This window comes from Thamnophis sirtalis, unplaced genomic scaffold (genome assembly GCF_051295495.1).
Source record: "Thamnophis sirtalis isolate CommonGarterSnake01/CBP01778 unplaced genomic scaffold, rThaSir2_p1.2 scaffold_9, whole genome shotgun sequence".
NCBI classification, from domain to species: Eukaryota; Metazoa; Chordata; class Lepidosauria; order Squamata; family Natricidae; genus Thamnophis; species Thamnophis sirtalis.
This window is the reverse complement of record NW_028261389.1, coordinates 12,738,847-12,765,994: the sequence shown is the minus strand read 5'-3', so window position 1 is coordinate 12,765,994 and position 27,148 is coordinate 12,738,847. Positions and strand designations below refer to the sequence as shown.

The 27,148-nt window shown below is 43.0% G+C and overlaps 1 protein-coding gene across 3 annotated transcripts in view; it reads right to left on the bottom strand.

Moving 5' to 3' along the window:
* Positions 1-11,476: 11,476 nt before the first annotated feature.
* The window catches only part of LMO3 (LIM domain only 3), a 125,390-nt gene continuing 109,718 nt past the window's right edge, over positions 11,477-27,148 (bottom strand). For all 3 annotated transcript variants that reach the window (XM_087722833.1, XM_087722832.1, XM_087722831.1), the window contains exon 4: positions 11,477-13,697. In XM_087722833.1, coding sequence (XP_087578959.1) covers positions 13,592-13,697 — 106 coding nt within the window. In that variant the 3' untranslated portion in view covers positions 11,477-13,591. The remainder of the gene's footprint in view (positions 13,698-27,148) is intronic.

Below are 27,148 nucleotides of genomic sequence, written 5' to 3'. Positions count from 1 at the left end.
GGAGGAAAAGCTACTTGCATATCACTCCTTCGGCTTATTTGAGGACGAACAGGTGTCTCTTTCATGTCGTCTTCTCTCCATCCAGTAACGTAGATGGGGGGAAAAAAGCAACTTGCACAATTGTTTAATTAGAAATCAATAATCTGCTAAAGCCTTCGGCTTTGAGCAGTTGCCTGTAAAATGGGAATAACGGTGACAAAGAAAATAAGGACAACATTTTCGAGGTTCTTAACAGAAGAACAGAGTTGGAAGGGACTTTGGAGAACTTTTAGTCCAGGGGTGTCAAACTCGATTGCATTGAGGGCCGCATCAGGGTTGTGTTGGATCTCAGGGGCCAGAGTGGGGATAGCCAGGGGTAGGTGTGGCCAGCTCAGCATCTCTCGTGTTGAAGGCACCTGTGGTGGCCAAGTGCTAAGGCAGGACTTCCCCCAGACTCAACCACCCTCTCATTATAATCTCTTTCTTTCCTTCCTTCCTTCCTTCCTTCCTTCCTTCCTTCCTTCCTTCCTTCCTTCCTTCCTTCCTTCTCTTCTTTTTCATTCCCTCTTCCTTCTCCTTTCTTCTTCCTTCCCCTCTTTCCTGGTGGCGCAGTGGTTAGGGTGCAGTACTGCAGGCCACTTCAGCTGACTGTTATCTGCAGTTCAGCGGTTCTAATCTCACCGGCTCAAGGTTGACTCAGCCTTCCATCCTTCCGAGGTGGGTGAAATGAGGACACGGATTGTTGGGGGCAATATGCTGACTCTGTAAACTGCTTAGAGAGGGCTGAAAGCCCTATGAAGCAGTATATAAGTCTAACTGCTATTGCTATTGCTATTTTTCCTTCCTTGCTCTCTTCTTCCCATCTTTTTCTTTGTCTTTCCTCTTTCTCCTTTCTCCCTTCTTGGATGCTCAAATGCAAAAGGGGAAACATTTTTCCTTTCTGTTTTGGTTTCAGTTTCTTTTGCTAGACCTCTGCCAGGAAAAACAGCCCCGGGTGGGGGGATACGCATGGCCCTCCCAAGCTCCGTTTTCACTGACAGAGGCACTGCAGGCCGGTCCTTTGCTGTTTGCAGGGTGGCCCCACGGGCCAAAGTTTGACACCTTTGTTCTAGTCCAACCCCCCCCCCTCTGCTCAAGCAGTAAACCCTATACCATTCTGGATAAATGGCTGTCCAATCTTTTCTTGAAGACCTCCAGTAATGGAGCACCCAAAACCTCTGGAGGCAAATCATTTCACTAATTAATTGTTCTAACTGTCGGGAAATTTCTCCTTAATTCTAGGTTGCTTCTCCCCTTGATTAATTTCTATCCGTTGCTTCTTCTGGTGCTTTGGAGAATTGCTTGACCTCCTTGTCAGATAGCATCGAGTCATTGTTTGAGGATCTACAGAACACATGGCATTCACGCCTTTATGAAGCTAATCTTCCAATTGCCCATCGTAAGCATGGGTTAAAATACCACATTGGCTACGATCAGGTGATTTTACACACACACACACACACACACACACACACACACACACACACACACACACCCTATATAAAGAGGCAGCATAATTTATAACTGCCATTTCTACAAGCTGCGTTGTAATCAAAGTGATCCAAGGGTGACTCATTAATTAATTGTCTTTTATTATGATGTGCTATTGAGTTAATGAGCAATTTGTATCAGATGATGTTCTGAACACATTGATTACATAAAAATTTTCAGAGAGCTTTCATCCAACGACACTGCAGAGAAGGGGAAGATGGCTCGGATGCTTCTGCTAGTCTTTTTTGCAAAGAATTTGTGAGATCATTGCAAAGCCGTTTAGGGTGCCTCTCAATGGGGAAACCCACAAGGCAAATCCACTTTGGTTTGTGACATCCTTCTTGGTCCTGACCAAATCCTTCACCTCCAGAAGTCCCACCTTTGCTTTGAAATGCTTCTGGAGGCAAGTTGTTCCCCTGATTTGTTGTTCTAACTAATTATTACAAATTATTTCTATATTGGTTTCTCTCCTTGATTAGTTCCCATCCATTCCTTCTTATCCTGCCTTGAGGTATTTTGGATGATAGGTTGACCCTCTATTCTTTGTGACAGCCCCTTAGATGTCCCAAAGGTGCTTTTTCAAGAGGCAACTGGACTTTCTATTTTTTCTTTGAAGACATTTTGCTTCTCATCCAAGAAGCTTCTTCAGCTCATCCAAGCTGAAGAAGCTTCTTGGATAAGAAGTAAAATATCTTTTAAAAAAACACGAGAAAGCCCAGTTATCTCTTGAAAAAAGCATCTTTGGGAACAACCATCACCTAGATGCAGTGGTGGGTTCCGGATCCCGTTGCAACCAGTACGTTGCAACAGGGTCCGGCATCCTCCATGTGCATGTGTGAATGCATACTTACCACCTGCGATGCTTCAGCTGCTCGGTGGAGCATTGGGCAGGCGCCGTACGCTCCGTGTGCATGCGCGAAATCCCCGATCGGCTCAAATACAGTAAGAAGGACAGGTGGGCCCTCTGGAGCACCATACCGGAACGGTATCTGGTGCTCCCAGCAGGCACCAGTATGTCCGTACCAGGGTGTACCGGTCATATCCCACCACTACCTAGATGACTGAGAATCTCCATAGACCAGGGGTGAAATGCTACCAGTTCGGGCCGGTTCGCTTGAACAGGTAGTAAAAAATGCTACTCGTTCCCAGAACCGGTAGTAGAAAACAGTAAAAAAAGGTAAAAAGAAATGTTCCGATATCGCATGCCACACAGCTGATGTTCGGAATTTTTTTCTTTTACTTTTTAAGCATTTTTCTTTAACTACAGGTTGTCCGGAAATGCGGGGGGGTGGGGTGGGGGTCCATTTTTGCTCCCAACAGACTTCCCTGACGCCTGCTAGGACAAAAATGGGTGTGTGTGCGGGTGCTAAGAAAGAAAGAAAGAAAGAGGGGAGAAAGAAAGAAAAAGAAAGGGAGGGAGGGAGGGAAAAAGGAGAGGAAGGAAGGATTACAAACCTGGCATTAGAAGCAGCTTCAGAGGATAATCCACTGCTGGAAGGGAGTTGGAGGTCATCTAGTCCAACCCTGCTCCAGCAGGGCATCGTTAAAGTGACTTTCTGTCTTTTGCCCCCCCCCCCCCGGTTACATGACTACATAGCCACACCCACCCAGTCACATGACCCCTCCCCACCAAGCCACACCCAAAGAACCGGTAGTAAAAAAAAAAAAAAGATTTCACTAGTGCTATAGACATTCAGCCCCTCAGATATTACATAGAGCTGCAGTAGCTCCTTTCATCAGCCTAGTAATTCAATCTCTCAAACTCCACTTTAGAGTGCCAGGAGGAAAGACGACAGGCCATTCTGTTAGTGGGCCACGTGATGTCATCCCATCCCAGTTTTTGGGCAGTTACATTTCAATGTGGCTGCCCTGAAAATGATGGCAGCTTCGGGGAATGGGGGAAGCACTACAGCATCCCTATGGCTGGTCATAAGGGCAAACCAACCTGGGAAAACTGTAACACCCATAATTTTAGGACCACGTCATAAGTAGGTTTTTAGGGGAATTTTAGGGGTTTGGGGGGCTCTACCATAACTTCAAATGATTGCAAAGCAACTGATCATAAGGAGACACAGAACTATAAAATTATTTGTTTGCCAAGCAATGCCCGGTATCAGGTTCATGCGACACTTATACTGAAAGAAACTTGGTCTTTGCTTGTTACTTTGCAAAAAGCACATTTATAGATTCTTTTTTTTTAGGGTGCCTTCTCAGTCAATGATGACTCCTGGCCTGGATTAATCCATGCTGTTTCCTTGGTGATGTTTTCAGAAGTGATTTGCTACTGCTTCCTTTTTAGGGCTGAGAGAGAACGACTGGCTCACGGCACCCAGCTGGCCTTGTGCTTAAGACAGGACTTCCAGTGTACCAGTTTCCAACCTCTTGCATTAACCACTGTACCAAACTGGTTCTATACTTAATTTAATAGATGCTTTGAGTGTAATTTAATATATTAGAACCTAATTACCCAAAGGGCAACCTACTTCCATATGAATCTGTCCAACCTGTGAACAGGAATCTGTTCATTCCTTTTTACCATTTTTTTTTGTTTTGGAAAATTTAAGGGTCTTGATGGAATATTAAGCCAAAACCAGAGGTGGGTTCCTACCAGTTCGCACCTATTCGGTAGAACCGGTTCGTCAAATCTACCGAACCGGTTAGAAGACGTTCCACTAGTGGACCCGGAAAGCAGGCCACACCTACAGAAGAGGTTCCAAATTTTTTTGAAACCCACCACTGGTCCTTGGATATGATTATTCTACACTATCATGCTCATATTTATAAAGCTCAGGGCCTCTGTGAAAGGTAAGGATGACTACTGCGTTTGTGGTGCCATCAGAACATTGTATGTGTTGAAGTTGTTTTAACGCAAACCAAAGATGCCTTTTAAAAAACAAGTTTACATCCTATTCTTATGCATGCCAGTGCTGTGTGTGAGGTAATTTAAGGTGGTTCTGACAAGCGTCGTCAGCATCTTCGTATCCGGCCACATGGGCGGCAAGCCACTCCCACAAAGGAGGCCACACCCACAGAGTAGGTTTGAACAATTTTTGAAACCCACCACTGGCCAAAACCATGCACCAGCAGAATTAAAAATATGACTGCTTCTAATATTAATGTCACTTTCTTACAGGAAGAGGGAACCAGCCACTGATTTTTTTGTTATCATGTCAACTCTTATTGCACGTTTTCCAAACAATTGCAACCAGCAACCCAGTTGTGAAGACCCATGGTTTTAAAGTGAGAAATGGTGTGTCCTAGACTTGTAATTTTACTGGCAGATTCTCCATTGACTTTGTTTGTTGGAATCTGGTAATCATTGACTGCTAGATACCACAATGGTTATGCGAGGACTGGTTGTAAATTTACTTTTTCAGTGCTGTCCTAACTTCCATTATCAAACAAGACAGTTGTTGTGTTATTTTTTTTTCAATATATTTTTATTATTTTTACATTTAAAACAATGCAGTACTGCGAAGTCGAAGTGACCATACGTTCACATTATACACAATTAGTCTCAACCATTAACAATTAGCCAACTTATCCTTATCTTTTGTTGTTCCTTATCTTTTCTTTTTATTTTTCTCTTTTTTTTTTCTTTTTATTTTTTTTTCCTTCTTTTTTCTTTTTAGCGTAATTTTTAGTAACTGAATAGATTAAGGAATAGAGAAATGCACCAGTGAGAAGTAGAGGAAAGGAAGAGGGAGAAGTAAGGAGGGAGGAAGAGGGGAATGTAAGGAGGATGAGAGGGGAAGGAGGGTGAGGAAGGCGAGAAAGGAAGATAGGAGGGGAAAGGGAAGTAAGAGGGGTGATCGTTGGAGGGAGAAAGGAAAGTTGGAGGGGGAGAAGAAGGGGTGTATGAAAGCGACAGGTTGGGTTTATGATGAGTTGTGTTTAGGTTGGGGTTTTTTTATTTATTATTATATTATTATTATTGCAAATATTCAGTATATAAGTGAATGTACAAAATTGAAAATGAAAATGAATAAAACATTTAAACATCAAACAATTAGCCAACTTAATACATTGTCTATCCTTCTGTCCAATTACAATATATACAGTTTGTTCCAGTCTTGTCACCTTGTCTTATACCAGTCATAAAATCTGTTCCAGACTTCAAAATATTCTGATTCCCCTTTATTTTTAAGTTCAAGAGTGAGCCTATCTGCTTCCGCACAAGCCAACACTTTTATGATTATATCTAGCTCTGATGGTGTATTTTCTTTTTTCCAATATTGTGCATAAGTTATGCGCGCCGCAGTTAGTACATGTATAATTAAATAAAGTGTATCTTTCTTAAACCCTTCCGGTATTATTCCTAGGAGAAAAATTTCCAGTTTAAACAAGATTTGGTCTCCCACCATTTGTAAGACAGTTGTTGTGTTAGGCCACCTATATGTTTTAACTATTTGAGGATCGTAATAGTAGAGTAACAGAACAGACTAACAAGAGTCGGAAGGGACTTTGGAGGACTTCTGTTCAATTCCCTGCTCAAGCAAGAAATTCGATATCATTTTAGACAAATGGTTGTCCAATCTCTTTTCAAAAACTTCCAGTGTTGGAGCATTCACAACTTCTGGAGGCAACTCATTCCACTGGTTGTTCTAACTGTCAGGAAATTTCTCCTTAGCTCTAGGTTGGTTCTCTCCTTGATTAGTTTCCATCCACTGCTTCTTGTCCTGCTTTCAGATGCTTTGGGGAATAGGTTGACCCTTTCTTCTTTGTGGCAGCCCCCTAAATAATGGAAGACTGCTATCATGACATCCCTAGTCCTTCCTTTCATTAAACTAGACATACCCAGTTCCTGCAATCGTTCTTCGTATGTTTTATCCTCCAGTCCCTCAATAATCATTGCTGCTCTTGTCTGTCCTTTTTCTAGATCTCAACATCTTTTTTTGTAATGTGGTGACCAAAGCTGGATGCAATATTCCAAGTGTGGCCCTCAGAGCTGCCGTGATAAAGATTAGCCTGTATCAATCCAAAGGACCCAATCAATCTTCAATTTGTGATTGTATGATTTTGCTGAATTTGCAAGCAACAATAGTGAGCTGCACCCTGGCACTATTTTCTGTTGCTCTCAAGTCTCTAGTTGTCTGAATTGTTTTTTTTTAAAAGGAAATGGCAAAATAAAAATAAATACGTCCCAAAATGAGAGGAAAACAACCTATTAGGAAATGAATGCAGGCACCCTTGTTATAAAGAAAACAAGCGAGGAAACCAGCAAACAATATTATCTTAACAGCTTATCATCGAGAACTCTTGTGCTGCCTCAAATTCAATTTAGTATGTGAGGCTAATAGTCATCTTTTTGTTTTCATTTCGCCTGAGATCATCATTTGGGCTCTTGCACCTCTGCGCATCCATCAGCTTGCTGCTGCGTGCTAAATAATGTTATCTTTTTCCCCCCTGAGCTTTGCATCTTTTTCTGACATGCAACGCATCCCACTCTTATGTCTGTGAAACTCATAGCTTTTCAGTGGGCCTGTCATGTAATAATGAGAGGTAGATTCGCACAAACAGGGCTTAGGCACAAAGATAAGATGGCATAGTTATTCAGAGGCAGGCTGTATGATCCTGGTATCAATATCAGCCGAGGTGGCGCAGTGGTTAAATGCAGCACTGCAGGCTACTTCAGCTGACTGCAGTTCTGCAGTTCGGCTGTTCAAATCTCACCGGTTCAGGGTTGACTCAGCCTTCCATCCTTCCGAGGTGGGTAAAATGAGGACCCGGATTGTTGTTGGTGGCAATATGCTGACTCTGTAAACTGCTTAGAGAGGGCTGAAAGCCCTATGAAGCGGTATATAAGTCTAACTGCTATTGCTATTGCTAATATTTGGATTCTCTCTGCTAGTTGAAGTGTGAAAGCAAGCTGAAGACCACCCCTTCGAGGGCCACCCAGGATGGACTTTGCAACACTTGAAGCATGGTTTTTGTAGTACTGTTACACTAGCTAACCAACATGGGTTTTCCTGTATTTTAAATTTGCTTGTTGAAATATATTGCTAATAATTTGCCATAAGCCTTAACTTTCAAGAAAGTCTTGTGGCCCGCTTGTGGCCAGCAGAGCTGGCAGCAGATTCGGACAGCAAGGAGGTTGAGGAGGAACATGGGCCAGTCCTGAGTCTGGAGAAGGCTCTGATGAGGGCTCTGCGTCGGAGGCAGAGAGGAGGCCGTCGGACAGTTATCAGCTGCCTTCAGAGTCAGACTTCAGTGAGGCAGATGAACAGCTGGAGCCTGTTCCCAGTGTGCGCATTCAGAGTTGCCAGATAAAGGGAACAATTAAGGAACAAGGGCCAACTTGGGAATAAGCCCATAGGTGGACAATAAATGGCCCCTCCCAGAGGAAATAAAAGAGGAGTAAAAGGGGAGTGGAGTTTGCAGGAGACAATTAGTTTGCTTAATTGGTTCGTGACTCTCCGAGACTCCTTGTCAGGTTTTTCAGATATCGGCCTGGCAGCTCTCCAAGCCAGATAAGGTCTGTGACTGTAAATCCTCCCTTGAAAGACTTTGCTGGATGTGAATGAGAGGAATTCACATTAACTTAATAATTAGGTTTTTTTGGTCAGGACAAGGAGTCTGCTTCGCGGTTTGAGGAAGCCTAGGTCAGAACAGAAATAGCCTGTTTCAGAAACTAGGACTAGCAGGAGAGCATTTGATATGTTGTAGATAACAGCTTCGTTTTTAGCTGTTCTTACATCCACAAACAAAGAAAATAGTCAAGCCCAACTTTGGGATGTATCTTACCCAGACCGATTTTGATGTTTTTCCCTTTGCAAATGTTTCTTTTACTTTTGCTCAGAATGCAATGCTTTTTTCCATGACTATGTAAATTCACATATCATTGGTGCTTTAATTCTTGTAACTGTCAGATAACTATTTCTAAACCGATTAACTTTTGAAGTTCTTGTGCTAACTATAAAAGTAAAGGTTAAGTCATTTTTCCTGATTTCCCCTTTTCATAGGGACACCCCACTTTATATTAAAATGCACTAACAAACTAATAATAAAATAAATAGGGGACGCTATGGCTCAGTGGCTAAGACACTGAGCTTGTCAATCAGAAAAGTTGGCAATTTGGCGGTTCGAAACCCTAGCGCTGCGTAACAGAGTGAGCTCCTGTTACATGTCCCAGCTTCTGCCAACCAAGCAGTTCAAAAGCACATAAAAATGCAAGTAGAAAAATAGGAACCACCTTTGGTGGGAAGGTAACAGAGTTCGGTGCGCTTTTGGCATTTAGTCATGCCCGCCACACGACCACAGAGACGTCTTTGGAGAGCGCTGGCTCTTCGGCTTTGAAACAGAGATGAGCACTGCACCCTAGAGTCAGGAACGACTAGCACATACTGTATGTGCAAGGGGACCTTACTTAATAAACTACTTTTAAATAATCTTCTGACTTAGTTGCTTATTGAAAAACGTTAGCCAAAATCTAGAGCCAGATTTAGCCATCACCTTGCATCAAACATTCTCACCTGGATGGGATTGGCCTGCTCCATTTGCTGCAGCAGAAACAGCATGCTGCAAATCTTGTCAATCATGGAGTTTCAGCTGGCGGGATAGAGGAGGACCTTTTTTTGCTGTGGGTCCTGCCTTCTGGAACGCTGCGCCCCTTGAGGCGAAATCTGCGCCCACCCTCTTGGCCTTTTGAAAGAGCCTCAAAACTGGGTTTTGTGTTTTGGGCTCCAACTTCCACTCAGTAAATTGGGAAGAAGATCCTGCCCACGTGCCATTTAATTTTTTGGTTTGTAATTTATTCACTCTCCTTTCACTTTAATATTTAGTGTTTTCATGTTGTGTGAAACAGCACGTAAGCGGCTCAGGGTTGCTGCACTGTGAGATGGACAGCATATAAACTCAATGAATAAATAACCAACCAAACAAATAAGCAACTATCATGTTTCTCCAACCAGAAAATAAGCCCTAGCATGATTTTTAGGATGCTTGTAATGTAACCCTGTTGTGGCCCAGCAGGAGCCGTTGAAGCTGCAAACAGACTCCGATAGCAAGGGACCCTATGAGTCGGCTCTGGAAGATGTGGAGGACCCTGGACAGGGTTCAGACTCTGAGCAGGGACCAGAGAGGCTGGTTGGCCACCAGGAGGCGCCTGAGGCATGGAGCAGCGGTAAAAGCCAAAGGGAGTTTGTCCCTGACGTCAGGCCCTGGAGCAGTGGGGAGGAGCTAAGGGAGGTGGTCCCTGACACCAGGCAAAGAGGGGCCGACAGCAACTACGGAGATATAGAAGATAATTGGGGCCAGGTGGTTGTGATTAGGCTCCTCCCAAGAGAGTATATAAGAAGAGACTTTGGGAGGAGGCTTTTTGCAGGACACAACCATTATACTAAAGCTGGAGAAGCTCTTGTGTGTATTTCTTATCTGTGGAAGTCTGAATTGCTGCCAAAGTCTTGTTGGTGTGTTAATTTACTGTGAATAAATTGTCTAGCAGTAATCTTGTGTTGGTGTGACTCACTATACGGAGGGGGGTCAGAACATAACCCCTACTCCCAAAACAAGTCTGTTAAGATTGTCAGCCAAACGGACGCATTAATACCGTATTTCCCCCAAAATAGAACCTAATGTGTCTTTTGGAGCAAAAAATAATATAAGATCTGGTCTTATTTTTGAGGAAACACATTAGTTTCACTGAAAAGTAGTCAATGGTGACAAAGGGAAACTAGTGGTACTGCTCTGATATGACCAGAAATAATTGAATTTGTGCAGTTTGGTTTTTCCAATATTGTACTTGCATTCTTTTTCCAAATGCAAATGTGTTTCAGCATCTTTTCATAGCACTTTGCCTTGTTTGAGAAATTTGCGGTGAATTTCTATGCAAATTTCTCAAACAATGCAAAGTACTACGGAAAGATGTAAGATTGTATAAGAATGCTCTCAAAATGCTTTTTTTGCAGATCATTTGCCTAACGCTTGCATGTATGTGCACTATTTATTTTTAAAATGGATCACGGTATTATTCCACCTTCTAAAAGAAGAATGATTGTGCTTCCCTATGCCTGTTCGTGTGGAAAGTGCAACCTAGGTTGGCTCATATGACACTGTGAATGAAATGAACTTGGCCCTCATTTGCGGGTATCAAAGTCTTTGTGTAAACGATAAACCTGGCTGCAGGAATTGCATAAAGTAGCCAGGAAGGGAATAAAACCATAAAAGATTTCCTTCGGACTGCAACTCCAAAAGGGAATACACTTGTCCTCTTCCCAGTACAGAGAGAATGAAGCATCACTTGGCTTGGCAGACCAGGATAACTGATGAACTGGTGCCAAGCCCCCTTAATTGGAAGGCTGTGCTTAGAGCAATAGATCATGAAATTGGGAGCCCAGGAAGGCGTCCTGCTCAACTCACAATGCATTTATTTGAGGACTCCAAATGATACCCAGCGGGCTGGACAAGGAGCAGTCCTAATGCAGTGATGGTGAACCTTTTAGATACCGAGTGCCCAAACTGCGTGCGTGCATGCATGCCTAAACTGAAAGGTGCACATGCACACATGCACAAACACATGCATGCACATGTGCGGACATGCATGTGCACATGCGCAGCAGAGATCCGAAGACCAGATGACTGGCGGGAGGCGGAGTATCCCAACACCGGAAGTGCAGTAAGTGGTAAGATCTTTTTCTTTCGTGAGCTTCTGTTCCATCGTTTGCAGGGAAATAGAAGCTCACTAAAGAAATGCCATGGAGCTCCGACCTGGGCCGATGGCGCGCATGCCAGCAGAGAAGGCTCTGCATGCCACCTCTGGCATGGTTACTACAGGTTCGCCATCACGGTCCTAGTGTTACCACCCCAAGGAAATTGTGCAAGCAGAGAAGTTGCGCATCTCCCCATTTCGGTTGGTGTTTTATTTTTTCTGAACAGCTCTTGTGTACAATGCGCATGGCCCCTTCATTAGACAACTAGCAGTTGGCCAACAAGAAGGCAACAGGATGTGGAGAAGCACCAGTTTCAAATATTTGCCATCCAATCCTTAAGATTTTATTTCTTTTTAGAAGTTCCCACCCCAACAATTTGGAATGGATAACAATAAATTAAGAAACAAACAAACGAACAAAAAAAATAATACAATATCCAGTTAAGTTTTGAGCAAACACATCTACAAAAGAACAGATGCTAAAAACCTCAGGGCTTTACTGGAGGCGTTTCATTTCTGTTTTCCACATATTGGCCGGCCAAAGCAAAACAGAGGATGTTGCTTCTGAACGATGAAACGGGGTTTTGGTCAGTCTCCGGCATGAAGGCATTGCCACCATGGTGGGACAGACACCACGGAAGTGTCTTTGACCGGTCCAGTTCTCTTGTATTTAGCACATAGATAGTAACCTCAAGAGGACACTCGTGGTCAATATTGCAAGTTGGGATTGACCACGCAATCTCTTAAATCCACCGGACAAGATGAAATTTAGGAAAGACACTTGAGGGTGTTTTTCTTCTTAAATAATATGTTCCTGTACAGGAGCAGAAATCACTATGCTACATTAAAATAACTTCAGAAATATTTATATATACACATATAAAATATTTTACATGACACCCAAAGGCACTGAGTTGCATTGGGGCTCAGCTCCTCATTCCCAGTTATATTGGAAATGCAGAATATTATATTTGCGCTTAGGGAGGGTCTGGAGCACAGCAGCCCACCCAAAGAATGAAACACCTGCTCAGCAAAAGTTGAACATTCCTGTCGGTAAAATTGTTGTTGGTAGGTGACAGCATAGCCATGTCCAAATACTGTATTTTTCAGAGTATAAGATGCACCGGAGTATAAGACCCGCCAAAATTTTGAAGAGGCAAATTAAAAAAAAAAGGTTTTGCACTTTGCAGACCTCCCCAAAACACCCCATTTTTCACAAAAATGGACCCATTTTTTTTGTCAAAAAAGGACATTTATAGCCTTTAGGAGGCTTATAGAGTGCTGGGGGCTGGGAAATGAGCAAGAAATGGCCCATTTTTCACTCATTTTCACCCTCCCCAGCCCCCAGGAGCACTTTGCAGGCCTCCCAAACCCTCTGCACATCCATTTTTGCGAAGGGGACAAGGTGTCAGGAGGCCAAAAATGCTGTATTCAGTGTATAAGATGCACCCAGATTTTCATTCTCTTTTTTGAGGGAAAAGGGTGCGTCTTATACGCCAAAAAATACGGTAATTATGGCAAAACAGGAAATAATTTTCAATATGCAGAGTGAACGAAAGGAGCTAACATCATTTCTTTTCTTAAAGGAAAAAGCAGCAGCAGATTTCCAATGAACTTCTAAAATGTCTCGGACCACAGCAATTTCAGCCCTGTCTGTTGCTAGCATTATAATCTAGTAAAAAGTTAAGCAATTCTAAAGCCCACTGATTTAAACAGAAGAGTTAAGCATGCACTTAAATATGTCCTATCCATTTCAATGGAAGTAGGTACTTAACATTGGCTCAATCTCATCTGTTATTTTTAATTCGAATAGTTCAAGGGTCAACGTTGCACAGTTGTACAGCTTCCGATACAGAGAAGAATACAATGGGATTGGCTCTTAAAATCTCCCCCCCCCCTCGCTTGTTGGTTTTACTAGAAAGATATAGCTTTTTTCAAAATAGCTGGTAGATACAGAAAGCATAAATATATCATAAAGTTTAGACACCGATTGTACTAAATGCAACAATACAAAGAAGCAAACGGGAACACAAATAGTAACACAATAAAACTGTATTACATTTGTGCTTCAAATCTTACAATATATTATGTACATTAGTCCAAAATAAGCATCTCATGCCAAAAGGACACAAAAGGGAAAGGAAAAAACAAAACAACCCCTTCCCAAATCAGCAAGCCAAAATCAAATCTAAACTTTCAGCAGTATGTACAATATTTTTAATGGACATCCAGCTGTGAACAGGTGCAATTTTTACTACAGATAAGTGCAGTTCTCTTTTTATTCCACAGGATCATTTTGTCTCCCTATATCTATGCTATTTAGTAGGTTCTGGTGTCGTTTCTTATATACATGTTAAAAAGAGACGGAAAGAACAGAAAAAAAAGAGAGAAAAGAACGATGGGCTTCCATGATGAGGGAAGTTTGGAGGGGCTGAATCAGCGGACCTGGGGGGCGTAGCCCTCTTTCATTAAACCTTCTTCATAGTCCGTCTGGCAGAGAATCATGTTGTTCTTTAGGAAAAATTTGTCTCCCACGCAAAATCTGGAAATACAAAAAGGAAAAAGATGATTCAGTTTGTATTGGATCTTATGACAATGCTTCAAACCATGAGGGGAAACTTTTAAGAGGGTCAACCACGGTTCTTTATATTTTTCTTTTTTGTCTGGAAAAGATTGTTTTCTTTTGTTCTCTACATACAATTATAGGTGTACATTCACATAGTTATTATTCTTTTTTACATTCGTCATTCTTATACATTTGTCATTCCATTTACAGGGTTATAATATACCATTTGGGTTGCTTTGTTTACCATCCTTTGCCAGTTTTGACACCACATTCTTTCCCCTTTCTTTTCTTCTCCCTCCCTTCTCTACTTCCTTCATCTCTCCTTTCCTTCTTCCCTTTCCTCTCCCCTGCTCCTCTCTTCCTCTTCCCCGAAAGTGTCGGATAGCGACCCCCAGGGGGAGAGCCTTCTCTGTGGGAGCGCCTTCCCTCTGGAACCAGCTGCCCCCGGAGCTTCGTATAATCCCCGACCTCCGGTCCTTCCGACACGCCCTAAAAATTGGCTTTTCCAGCAAGCCAGCCTGGCCTGAACAGAATTAAATTAAATGATTAATGTAATTGGTAATTGTTAATTGTAATCTAATTTTTAAAATTGTATTGTTAATATTAATTGGGTTTGTTTTGGATATTCTATTTAATTTTTTTTAACTTTTGTAATATGTGGTTTTTTTTAATGTTGTATGCCGCCCTGAGTCCTTGGGAGAAGGGCGGCATATAAATCCAATAAACCAAACCAAACCTTCCTGCCCTCTCTCCTTCTCCCTTCCATCTTCCTCTCCTCACCTCTATCTTCCTTCCCTTCCTCTCATCCCCTTTCCTCCTCTCTTCCTTTCTCTTTTCTATTGTTGTAGGTGTCTCTTCCAGCTCTTAATTTTTATTTTCTTGGGGTGGTATTTCCGCAGACTCAAAAATAGTTAAATATCATGGATCACTACCCGGGGGAGGGCCTTCTCTGTTGCAGCTCCGGCCCTTTGGAATGAACTCCCCGCGGAGATCCGGACCCTCACCTCTCTCCAGGCCTTCCGGAAAGCCGTCAAAACCTGGCTGTGCCGGCAGGCCTGGGGTTGATGAGTTCCCCTCCCCTCTCGACTTGTATGGCCGTATGACTCTTGTGTATTTTAATTATATGTATTGTGTTTGTATCCCCTTTCCCCTTTTGAGTTGTTCGCTGCCCTGAGTCCCTCCCGGAGAAGGGCGGCATACAAATAAACTAAATCTTAAATCTAGTTAAATATCATTTCTTATTCACTTCTCAAATCTATCCTGATTGTGTTCCCCCCCTTTATATCTTACTATTGAATATATACTTATATATTATTATTCTCTTCCCTACTCCCCCCCCCTTTTCCTCCCCTTTTCTTACTTGATGGAGTATCATCTGGGTTCCAAATCTTCCCTTTACTTTCTTTTCTGTATGTCTTTCTCTAACCATTCATAAAATCTTCCCCATGTCTTGAAGTACACCGAGTTCTTCATATTTTCCTAGGGTCTCCTTATCTACACCCAGCCCTTTCTCCTCACAACCTCATCCCAGAAAGACTTAGAATGCTGACCTTCTATGCGGTTTGGTTGCTCAGGAAATCTTAACAGCCAGAATAGGAATGGATTGGGATGGTGTGGCCCAAAATAGCAATAGCACTTAGACTTATATACCGCTTCACAGCCCCCGCTAAGTGGTTTACAGAGTCAGCCTATGGCCTCCAACAATCTGGGTCCTCATTTTACCCACCTCGGAAGGATGGAAGGCTGAGTCAGTCTTGAGCCGGTGAGAATCAAACTGCTGACAGTCGGCAGAATTAGCCTGTAATACTTCATTCTAACTACTGCGCCACCACCGCTCAGGATACAAATTGGTTGTATATTTGTAGATTTCTGTATCTGCTGTTTTAATATTTGTGATTTTTATCCAATTGTTTTATTTATAGCACTTAGCACTTGGACTTCTATACAGTTTCACAGTGCTTTACAGCCCTCTCTAAGTGGTTTACAGAGTCAACATATTGCTCCCAACAATTTGGGTCCTCATTTTACCCATCTTGGAAGGATGGAAGGCTGAGTCAACCTTGAGGCTGGTGGGATCTGAATTGTCAAATTGCTGGCAGCCTCCTGCAGTACTGCACTCTAACCACTGTGCCACTGAGGCAGTTGTTATTTTGTATGGGCTAAAAGAAACGACCACATAAGGATCTGATTGTTGTATAATGCCCAGAGTTGCTTTTTTAAATTTTTTTTATCAATTTCATATATACATTCACAATTATATGATCTCATAACTGTTATTAATAATATGTATTTATAACAATTTTTCCCTACAGTTGACAATATGCTTGAAGATTGCTTTCTTACCATCCCATAGATCCATCTTATCTTACAACGGTCCTACTTCTTCTTCCCTCCCTTCCTCTTTCCTTCCCTCGTTTCTTTTCTCCTACTCTCCTTCCCTCCCTCCTTCCCCCTTCCCTCCTTCCTTCCTTCCCTCGTTTCTTCTCTCCTACTCTCCTTCCTTCCTTCCCTCCCTCCTTTCCCCTTCCCTCCTTCTCTCCTTCCTTCCTTCCCTCCTTTCTTCTCTCCTTCTCTCTTCCTTTCCCCCTTCCTTCCCTCCTTCCTTCTCTCCTACATTCCCTCCTTCCTTCCCTCCTTTCTCCTCTCCTTCCTTCCCTCCTTTCTTCTCTCCTTCCCAGAGTTGCTTTTGGTAAGATGGGCAGCTAATACAAATTTGACTGATACGTACATAAATAAAATATATTTCATGGTTGGCTATCAGGGCTTGGAGGATTATTACTGATCAAGGTTTGAACAGATGTTTTATCTTACATGTTTGTGTGGCTTCTGCTTCTGAATGAGTGGTTGACTTATGGTAGCATCAGTTCCTTTTTTTAATATAACCATTTTTTTAATTTTTGCAATATAAAGAAAGAGCAACAATTTCAATGTCTATATAAAAAGTGTGTTCTCTGATTATAGCATCAGTTCTGAACTCAGGGGCATAATCCTTCCTTCTGAACCACTCTACCAAGGTAGCCTTGCAAAGACACGGGGCAAAACTTTGCAGAAAATACTGATTTATATAGATATAGTCCTCGACTTACGACCACAATTGAGCCCCAAATTTCCATTGCTAAGCGAGACAGTTGTCAAGTGAATTTCAACCCATTTTATGACCATAGTTGTTAAATGAATCACTGCCATTTTTAAGTCAATAACATGGTCGTTAAGTGGTTTCCCCACTGACATAGTCAGAAGGTCGCAAAAGGGGATCACATGACCCCGGGACATTGCCACCGTCATAAATATGAGTATGCAAGTGTCTGAATTTTGATCACGTGATCATGGGGATGCTGCAATGGTTGTTAAGTGTGAAAAGGGGTCATAGGCAGGGGTGGGATTCAAATAATTTAACAACCGGTTCTCTGCCCTAATGACCAGCTGGGTAGGCGGGGCTCAGTGATCATGTGACTGGGTGGGCGTGGCGAACTCAAAGTCACTCATGTCAATGAGCGCTTCGCCTTAGCTGTTACAATGTAAAAAGGGTTAACCGGAGAGGTGGTTTCTGTAAGCAGGGCAATAAAGATTAGGCTAGAAACAACACCAGAATGTTTCCTCCCTGCCTTCCTTACAGGATTAGCCCTGCAAAGTGAAAAAAAACCAAAATGAGATTTCTTCCAACAACCGGTTCTCCGAAGTGCTTAGAAAGTTAACAACCGGTTCAAACTGGCTGAATCCCACCACTGGTCATAGGTCACTTTTTCGGTACTGTCACTGGCCACTAAATGAACTGTTGTAAGTGGAGGACTACCTGTACATCAATATTAATCTTTCAGAGCTCAGAAAATGTAAACACTAGATAAGTTGAATAGGTTCTTTGTGTCCTTTTTCTAATTCAAGAAAAGCAGCTATAGGCCCAAGACAGAAGAGCAGAATCAATGCGGCTCACTCCAATTTTCTCAGTTAGCGATGGTTGGATTCACACTTGGGTCAGATTTAGAAGGGCAAGGCCCTAAGCTATGTAATGCTTGTAGGCCCTTGTTAAAATGTTACACTAGAAAGGCTAACTAATAGAGCCTTGGGCCACTACCCCCCCTCCCAAAAATAAAAAACTATCTATCTATCTATCTATCTATCTATCTATCTATCTATCTATCTGTCTGTCTGTCTGTCTGTCTGTCTGTCTGTCTGTCTGTCTGTCTGTCTGTCTGTCTGTCTGTCTGTCTGTCTGTCTGTCTGTTGTGTTTGTGCTGATAAATAAATAAAGGGAGACTAGTATAGATCTATTTCAAGCTATTTAGCTCTCATCAGCTAGCCATACCCTTACTGGGATTCGAACCAGGGCTATATTAAGAGCCAAGGTGGCGCAGTGGTTAAAAGCAGCACTGCAGGCTACTGCTAGATCAGCAGGTCAGCGGTTCAAATCTCACCGGCTCAGGGTTGACTCAGCCTTCCATCCTTCCGAGGTGGGTAAAATGAGGACCCAGATTGTTGGGGGCAATATGCTGACTCTCTGTAAACCGCTTAGAGAGGCCTAAAAGGCCTATGAAGCGGTATATAAGTCTACTGCTATTGCTATATTATATATTAGGCAGATGAATTAACCACTGAGCCACAGGCTGTCCTCTGTTATGACTCTGATATATATATGTATATGTATATGTACATGTATATATATGTATGTGTATGTATATATATGTATGTGTATGTGTATGTGTATGTATATCTATCTATCTATCTCTATATCTATCTATCTATCTATCTATCTATCTATCTATCTATCTATCTATCTATCTATCTATCTATCTATCTATGCCTTATAGTTATTAAGCAGAAAAGTATTTAAAGTGAGAAATACAAATTAGTTTCAAATGAATGCATTTACTGATTAACCATTTATAATTTGGCTGGCTTGATCTCCTTCTGTAGCATACCTTAGGAACAGCAGTTAAATATACAGTAATTCTCAAAATAATTTTAAGATACATCAATACTGTAGGTGCACAAAACGTTGACAAAATAAGTAAGCAGGATCACTTTAGTTAATATAATTAGTAACAGGCTTGTCTTCAAAATCAGGAGAAACGATATTATGAAATTTCACAATGCCCCCAAGCTCCAGATACATTGCATTATGTCGATATAAATTAACCAAAATTAGTTGGGTTCATACAACATGCAGAACAAACCACTTTATGGCTCGGTGAGATGTGAGCTTAAGGATATAGGTGAAGAAGAAACAGCATATTCAGTTGTGGCTAAGTTGTAATACCTGGGAGATGTCATAAGCCAAAGACGTCCATAATAATCAGAAATAATTTTACAGTGAAAGCAGATTTCCAGGAAAATAGATGAAATGAAACATCTGATGTTAGCTATTTATCTATTGCTTGCACACATGATAAAGGTTCCCCTCGCATATATGTGCTAGTTATTCCCAACTCTAGGGTGTGGTGCTCATCTCTGTTTCAAAACCGAAGAGCCAGTGCTGTCCGAAGACGTCTCCATGGCCATGTGGCCGGCCTGACTAAATGCCGAAGGCGCATGGAATGCTGTTACCTTCCCACCAAGGGTGGTTCCTATTTTTCTACTTGCATTTTTACATGCTTTCGAACTGCTAGGTTGGCAGAAGCTGGGACAAGTAACGGGAGCTCACTCCATTACGCGGCGCTAGGGATTCGAACCGCCGAACTGCCGACCTTCCTGATCGACAAGCTCAGTGTCTTAGCCACTGAGCCACCCTTGCGACTGATATGGATGCCACCAAATTTAGGTCTATGTATGAGGAGCTACAGGAGAGCAAGGAAATATTAAGCAGCGAAAGCTTTGTAGGATTCCTCCTATCCCCATCTTTTTAAATCCAAAATTGGAGCTCGAAAGAGGTAAAAACCGGCCTTTTTACAGAAACCCAAATTGTCTAGCATGGTGGCATGAGTAGATGGTTTGTGGCGCAGTGGTTAAAATGCAGCACTGCAGGCTACTGCTAGATCAGCAGGTCAGCGGTTCAAATCTCACCGGCTCAGGGTTGACTCAGCCTTCCATCCTTCCGAGGTGGGTAAAATGAGGACCCAGATTGTTGGGGGCAATATGCTGACTCTCTGTAAACCGCTTAGAGAGGCCTGAAAGGCCTATGAAGCGGTATATAAGTCCACTGCTATTGTACAATGGGTCTCCTCCTCCCCGCTTCAAAAGAATGATCTCTTTAAATGCAGTCTGGAGAAGAGAGTGGACACCCCCCCACCACCCAGACCAGCCAGGGGTCCTTCAGCCTATAGAAGAATTTAGCTAATGAATGATGCTATTGGGGGGAGGGGAGATGGCATCATAATCGAGTTCCATCTATAAACACATCCTTGGAGGAACTGCCTGCTGCAGTCCAATTAAAAATAAAAAATAAAAATAGTCACCCAAATGAACTTTTTTCTTTTGCATTGACGTGGACCGACGAAAAGGCCTTTGCTTCAGCTAATTACCCACCATGGTCTAGGAAGCATTCTTTAATTTGGTCTTAGATTACAATGTCCTTTCTTCCCCCGCCCCTCCAACTCCCCTCAATAATCTTCCAAACCGCAACATTTTGGACCCAATTAAGAGCCGAAATAAATGCATGCATTGTTTACAGTACACTGAACAACAGAGTAGCTATGGGAATAGGCTGTATATGTACTTAATTGCAACAATTTAACCTTCAAATAGCAGGGTCTGGTGTAGGTGACCCGGGAAAAGTACACAGAATTATACGCGGGTTGACCTGCCCAACCTTTGATAGCGGCTCCCTCGTATTTTATTAGTCACTCACTCTCTAATGATGCTGGAAGCCGAAATCTGAGGGAAATTGTCACCGAGTAAATTGTATACTGAAAAGAGGGGCCTTTAATGCTTTGTGAAGTTGCGAGGTTTTCTAAATGGAACAGCAGTTGGACTGATTTACATTTCTAAAGATCGGAATGCTAGACAAACGGCGCAGCCGTTTATTTTCCAACTGGGTAGCTTTGGAAATTTATCCTTATGCTTGCTAAATAGAGAGAAGGGGAGAAAATAGTGTAATAAAAACAAAAGTGAATTGAAAAGAATTAGCTCGGCTCCCGAAGGAAAATTGGAGAGTTTATTTGTGGACACTCTCACTCTCTCTCTCTCTCTCTCTCTCTCTCTCTCTCTCTCTCTCTCTCTCCCTCTCCCTCCCTCTCTCCCTCTCTCCCTCCCTCCCTCCCTCCCTCTCTCTCTCTCTCTCTCTCTCTCTCTCTCTCTCCCAAACTTCAACCCCCATTCCTTTCTCTTTCTGTCTTTCTTTCATTTGTGGATTAAAACTCATTCACTATAAACACAGATTATAAAATGATCCTGAAAATGTTGGAGTTATTTATGGGCAAATCAAGTTTCACCAAACGGATCTTATTTCCCAATCTGTGGTCTCCCGCAGCCTATTTTTATATTTCATTATTATTTCTTACAGGACAAAAGCTAAGAGACCGACCGAGGGAGCAAATCTTCTTTTATAGTTTCTCTTTCTTTTGTGGCTGGGTGGGCATTGTTTGTCCTCTGCAAAAAAAAACACCAAACTGATCAGGTTCTTGCCCCTTGAGGAAATATTCGTATATAGTTAAGATAAAAACGATCCATGGGAAAACGTGAAGATGCACAAACCATCATCTAAATATAAAACGTGGAAGGAAAGTGTGAAATCCCATTCTTTCTACCGATCCCATCACTCATGCTAGGAAAAACGGAGAGCTTGAGTGATTCTTTCACATCGTTCAGTGGACAAAAAGGCCAAAACGCAACAGGAGTGTCATCTCTCCATGGACAAGCACCATGGTGGGAGAGAGCACAAGATGCCATTTCTCTGTAAAAGTCCACTGATGGAAGTCCACCAGATCCAAGGCTCGTAGGGCTGAAGTAGGCAGAATTTGTACCGCAACTTTCTCTCTCCTCCAATTCTAATTAAATTTTCCTCCCCATGCAAGTTCACAGGGGAGAACAGGAGAAACAGCTAAAAACAGCCAAGCAAAGGTTGACTGATTTATATTTAGGAGACAGTTTTTAAAATCCCGGAGGAGTCGTCTAGACGGAGAAGCTGAAAGAGCACCTGAGAAGAAGTCTACGACAAACCACGATCCTAATGTTGCCTGCATAATCAGCAGGAACAGAGCACAACTCACGGAAGGTGCGTTACCTTTTCCCCCTGCTTGCAAATCTATTTCAAGATCACCGTATCTAAAAGGGAGCATGTGCAGTGGCCTCTTTTCACTTCACGTCCTATCAACTGGAGCAGCGGAGCAGTGTTAGCAACCCCAGCAACCGGAGCAGTGCTAGTGCCAAATAGAAAATGCTTTACGTTGAATGAGGAATTCTGGGCTGTTATGCTGCCGTTCCTACTTTTAGAACCAAAGAAGAAGACTACTTGGCATTCCAATCACAATGGGCAGAAGTCGCAAGCAGAAAGCTGGTGAGGGATCCCAGGCTCTCCAGAACAAGGAACAAATGGAAGGTCAAAGAAAGTATCTCTTCAGCCATTTTGAATAATGGGTTCCTAATGTTCAGAAAGATTAGGAACCCATTAGTCAATCTTTGGGAGGTAATCTGCCGATTGCCTCCCAAAGACCCATTAGATCCCACAGACTAGGCCTCCTCCGAATTCCATCGACTGGCCAATGCCGGCTGTCAACCACCCGGAGGAGGACCTTCTCTGTGGCTGCTCCAGCCCTCTGGAACGATCTCCCCGTGGAGATTCGGACCCTCACCACCCTTCAGGCTTTCCGTATCGCCGTTAAGACCTGGCTGTTCCAGCAGGCCTGGGGCTGCTGAGTTCCATCCCCTCTCGAACTGGAGTGCTAGTTGAGACCTTTTTAAACTGTTTTGTATTGTTGTTTGTCTTTGTTCTTTCCCTTTTGTATGATGTCCTGTCCCTCCAGGTTTGTGAGCCGCCCGGAGTCCCTCAGGAATAGGGCGGCATACAAGTTGAATAAACCTCTAAACCTCATTCTATGTGGAGAAGAGAACAGGAAGTCCCCTTTTAGCAAACCAGTTAGAAAACACAGTTGCTTTGCAAACAGTTCTTAAACCAGTTTCCTGGTTTGAACCTGGTGAGAAACTTAGTTGACAGGCAAGTTCGGGAAGGTTGCAGGTGAGAGAAATAAGGTTTGTGTGTAATAAGACTCTTTTGCCGCCGAATAAACCTTGACTTTGATGGGACGCGGTGGCTCAGTGGCTAAGAAGCTGAGCTTGTTGATCAGAAGCTCGGCAGTTCAGCGGCTTGAATCCCTAGCGCCGTGTAAGGGAGTGAGCTCCCGTTACTTGTCCCAGTTTCTGCCAACCTAGCAGTTCGAAAGCATGTAAAAAGGAAAGTAGAAAAATAGGAACCAACTTTGGTGGGAAAGTAATAGCGTTCTGTGCGCCTTTGACATTTAGGGAAGGCTTTGGTTTTATTAGTCATGATGCCTGCAGGTGGTCCAATGAAAAACTGCACAAAAGGGATGGTTTGCACCCATCCAAGAAAGGGACTGAATAACTTGGCATTAAATTCACCGATTTTCTGGATAAACATTTAAACTGAACAGCAGGGACAGAATTAATTGATACAGAACATTTCTGTCCCCAGCAATCTAAAACTCACGGAGACGTCTTTGGACAGCACTGGCTCTTCGGCTTTGAAACAGAGACAAGCACCGCCCCTAGAGCCGGAAACAACTAGCACCATGTGTGGGGGAACCTACCTTTAAACAAATGGAAGGTTGACTAAACCTTGACTTAAACTAGACTACCATCACCTATCTAGTCCATCATGTATAAATTTTATGTTTGGAGAGCCTACTTGAAGTTTCCAATTTCTACTTTTCGTATCTAAAACTTCTATCATTATAAAATAAATCTCCACCATGCATTTTGACTTAAGGGTTTTGTGTTTTTGTGGGATGAAAAATTAATAAGAGATTTATTAATGGCTGTTCTTGCCTTCAATAAGGTCTTAAAAACAGAAAAAAACCCTCATTTTCAAAACATATAAACACTAATCTTTAAGAGTTTTCTTCGTACATTTTGTCTCATCTATCTTCCAACAAGCTGAGATTGGGGCCTACTGTATGAAGGCATACAGCTGCAGCTCCTAAAAACATATCAAAATGTCCTGATTTTTTGCTACAGTAAATTAACATGCCCAGCTACCAATGTCTATGCAAAAAGGAGATTGACAAATAAAACCAACCCAGCTCCCTTACCTCCAACCTACTGTAAATTCATGTCTTATGCTTAAGACTAAATGTAATAAAATAAACTCTCAACATATCTACAAACAGGGATGAGATTCAGCCGGTTCGGACTAGTTCGGGTGAACTGGATGCTAATTTTATATCTGGTTCATTGAACCGGTAGTTGCAAGTACTGTCTAGCATCTCCCACACCTCCTTGCCCCTCCCAGGAGTCTCCAAGCAGCCTGTTTTGGATGCCAGGTAAGTGCCCATGAAGAAGCTCTGGGAGGGCAAAAAACGGGCCTCCCGGAAGTTCTGGAAATGGGCCCGTTTCCGGCCTCTGGAGCCTGCGGAGGGTGAAAATACCCCCCCGGCATGGTGCATGAAGCTGAGCGTGACCCGTCAAAACCACGCTCGACTAAGCCGTGACCGATTAAACCGCGTCGCTGACGTCATCAACAGGGCGACAAAAGTCAGTGCGGAGAAAGAAGGGCGTTTTAAATAGCGCTTTGAAAGCAAGCCGATTCAACTTAAGGTAAGGGTTAGCTTTAGGGTTAGCTTTAGGGTTAGGTTAAGGGTTAGGGTTAGGGTTAGGTTAAGGGTTAGGGTTAGGTTTAGGTTTAGGATTAGGTTTAGGGGGGTTAGGTTTAGCGTTTAATTTTAGGTTTAGGGTTTACAGCGTGCTTCTGTCTCCGCGCTGTTGTCGCCCTGTTGATGACGTCAGCGACACGGTTTAGTCAGGTGCGGTTTAGTCGAGCGCAGTTTTGTGGTGGAACCAAGCTGAGTAGGCCACGCCCACCATGGCCACGCCCACCCAGCAACCAGGCAGAGAACTAGTTGCTAACATTTTTGAATCATATCCCTGTCTACAAAGATGAGCTGAAAGGCTTTAAGCCAGATTTTTCTTTAAAAAGCCAGTAGCTCAGGAGGCATGATTCTGCAATTGAAGAAACAGAGTGCTACAACCAAGCTTTTTTTTTTAAAGCAACACAAATAACAGCAGCTTGACAGACTGTAGTTTCAAATACACCCAAACCTGAAGCTGCTTTCCAATGGATGTCGCTATTTATATTTCCATTCTCATTCTAAGTCATGGACAGGTTTATAAAACCACATCCCAGGTTTATATACATTTTCATCCGGCTTAGAGCCAGGTGTGGCTGTGATGGTACAGTCCAAATTTGTGCCTGGCTTTGATCCATATCATCATCTGGACTTATTTGGACCATAATATGGCAATTGGAGAACATCTGGAAAGAATCTGCACTGGAATCCATAGCAATTCATAGCACACCTCTAGAAACTGCCTTGTCTCCCTTGAAATTTCTGTTATCAGGTGATCTGGCCACGATCTACAAGTTTTGTGCTATTTCTTCCAAGTATGGAACTCTCCTTTTCTGTACTCTGAAGGTTTACAAAATCTAATCCCAGCTTTGGTAGCAGAAGCCATAGCCACCATTGCAGTGGTGAAATGCAGTTTTTTTTTACAATCAGTTCTGTGGGCGTGGCTCGGTGGGCGTGGCAGAGGAAGGATACTGCAAAATCCCCATTCTCACCCCACTCTGGGGCCAGCCAGAAGTGGCATTTGCCGTTTCTCCGAGCTACTCGAAATTTCCGCTACCGGTTCTCCAGAACCTGTCAGCACCTGCTGAATTTCACTCCTGCACCATTGTATTTCCTCTTGTAACAAGGTTTTCAAAGTGGGTGGGGTGGGGAGAGCGGAAAACCCACTCCCCAATCCAACCACATTTCTCTCCCGAGCCTGAAGAAACTTTGTCCCCTCTTTTGTTCTGGGGTCCCATCCCGCTTTTTCAAAAAGCAACTGGACTTTGGTTTTCCTTTGAAGACATTTCACTTCTCATCCAAGAAGCTCCTTCAGTTCTGACTGAAGTGAACTGACTGAACTGAAGAAGCTTCTTGGGTGAGAAGGGAAATGTCTTCGAGGAAAAACAAAGTCCAACTGCCTTTTGAAAAAGCAATAGCAATAGCAGTTAGACTTATATACTGCTTCATAGGGCTTTCAGCCCTCTCTAAGCGGTTTACAGAGTCAGCATATTGCCCCCAACAACAATCCGGGTCCTCATTTTACCCACCTCGGAAGGGTGGAAGGCTGAGTCAACCTTGAGCCTGGTGAGATTTGAACCGCCGAACTGCAGATAACAGTCAGCTGAAGTAGCCTGCAGTACAGCACTCTACCCACTGCGCCACCTCGGCTCTTATCCCAAAGCACCTTTGGGATAACAACCGGACTTTGTTTTTCCTCGAAGACATTTTGCTTCTCATCCAAGAAGCTTCTTCAGTTCTGATGGACCTGAAGTGAACTGACTGAACTGAAGAAGTTTCTTGGGTGAGAAGCGAAATGTCTTCAAGGAAAAAGTTGCGAGTTGCCTTTTGAAAAAGCATCTTTGGGACAGGGTGGGTTCCTACCTGTGTTGGTGCCGGTTCGTTGTGCATGCGTAGTTCACTGTACATCAGGGGTAGTCAACCTTTTTATACCTACCACCCACTTTTGTATCTCTGTTAGTAGTAAAATTTTCTAACCGCCCACCGGTTCCACAGTAATGGCGATTTATAAAGTAGGAAAGTAACTTTACTTTATAAAATTTATAAAGCAGAGTTACAGCAAACCCTTACCGCCCACCATGAAAGCTGGAACGCCCACTAGTGGGCGGTAGGGACCAGGTTGACTACCACTGCTGTAGATCCACAAAAACCATGAAAAACGAATAAAAAACATGCCCGCAATGGAGACCGGGGAACTGGTTCAGGGGCGTGGCCAGCCTGGGTCGCTGCCGGTTCTGCGACCCAGGCTAAATTACCACTAAACTGATGCGAACCGGTAGAAACCCACCTCTGTTTTGGGATAACCATGACCTGAATGACTGAGAATCTCCATAAACATTTTGTTCTGAGGATATCAAAGATTACTTGCCTTGCTTGACTGCTAAAGATTAGTTGGTAAAGAGCTTTTATCTTACAGAAGCGAGAAGACAATAACTAAGTGCTAATTGTGCATAACCAATGCTAAAGATATGCAGCTGAGGCACGGAATAAATGAAGCGAACACGTAGGGGTAGGTATTAGGCACATTTAATAAAGACCCTGGAAGAGCGGTTGGAGGAATGACAATGGGAACAGACTTTTGAGTCTCAATTCAAGAGAGGCTGCGATCCTTTCCTCCTTGAGTACGGGAGATCCTCCTCCTGGTAGGGTAAAGACTGACCTTATTTTGAATGCAGACTCTTTAGTTCTGCACCAAAA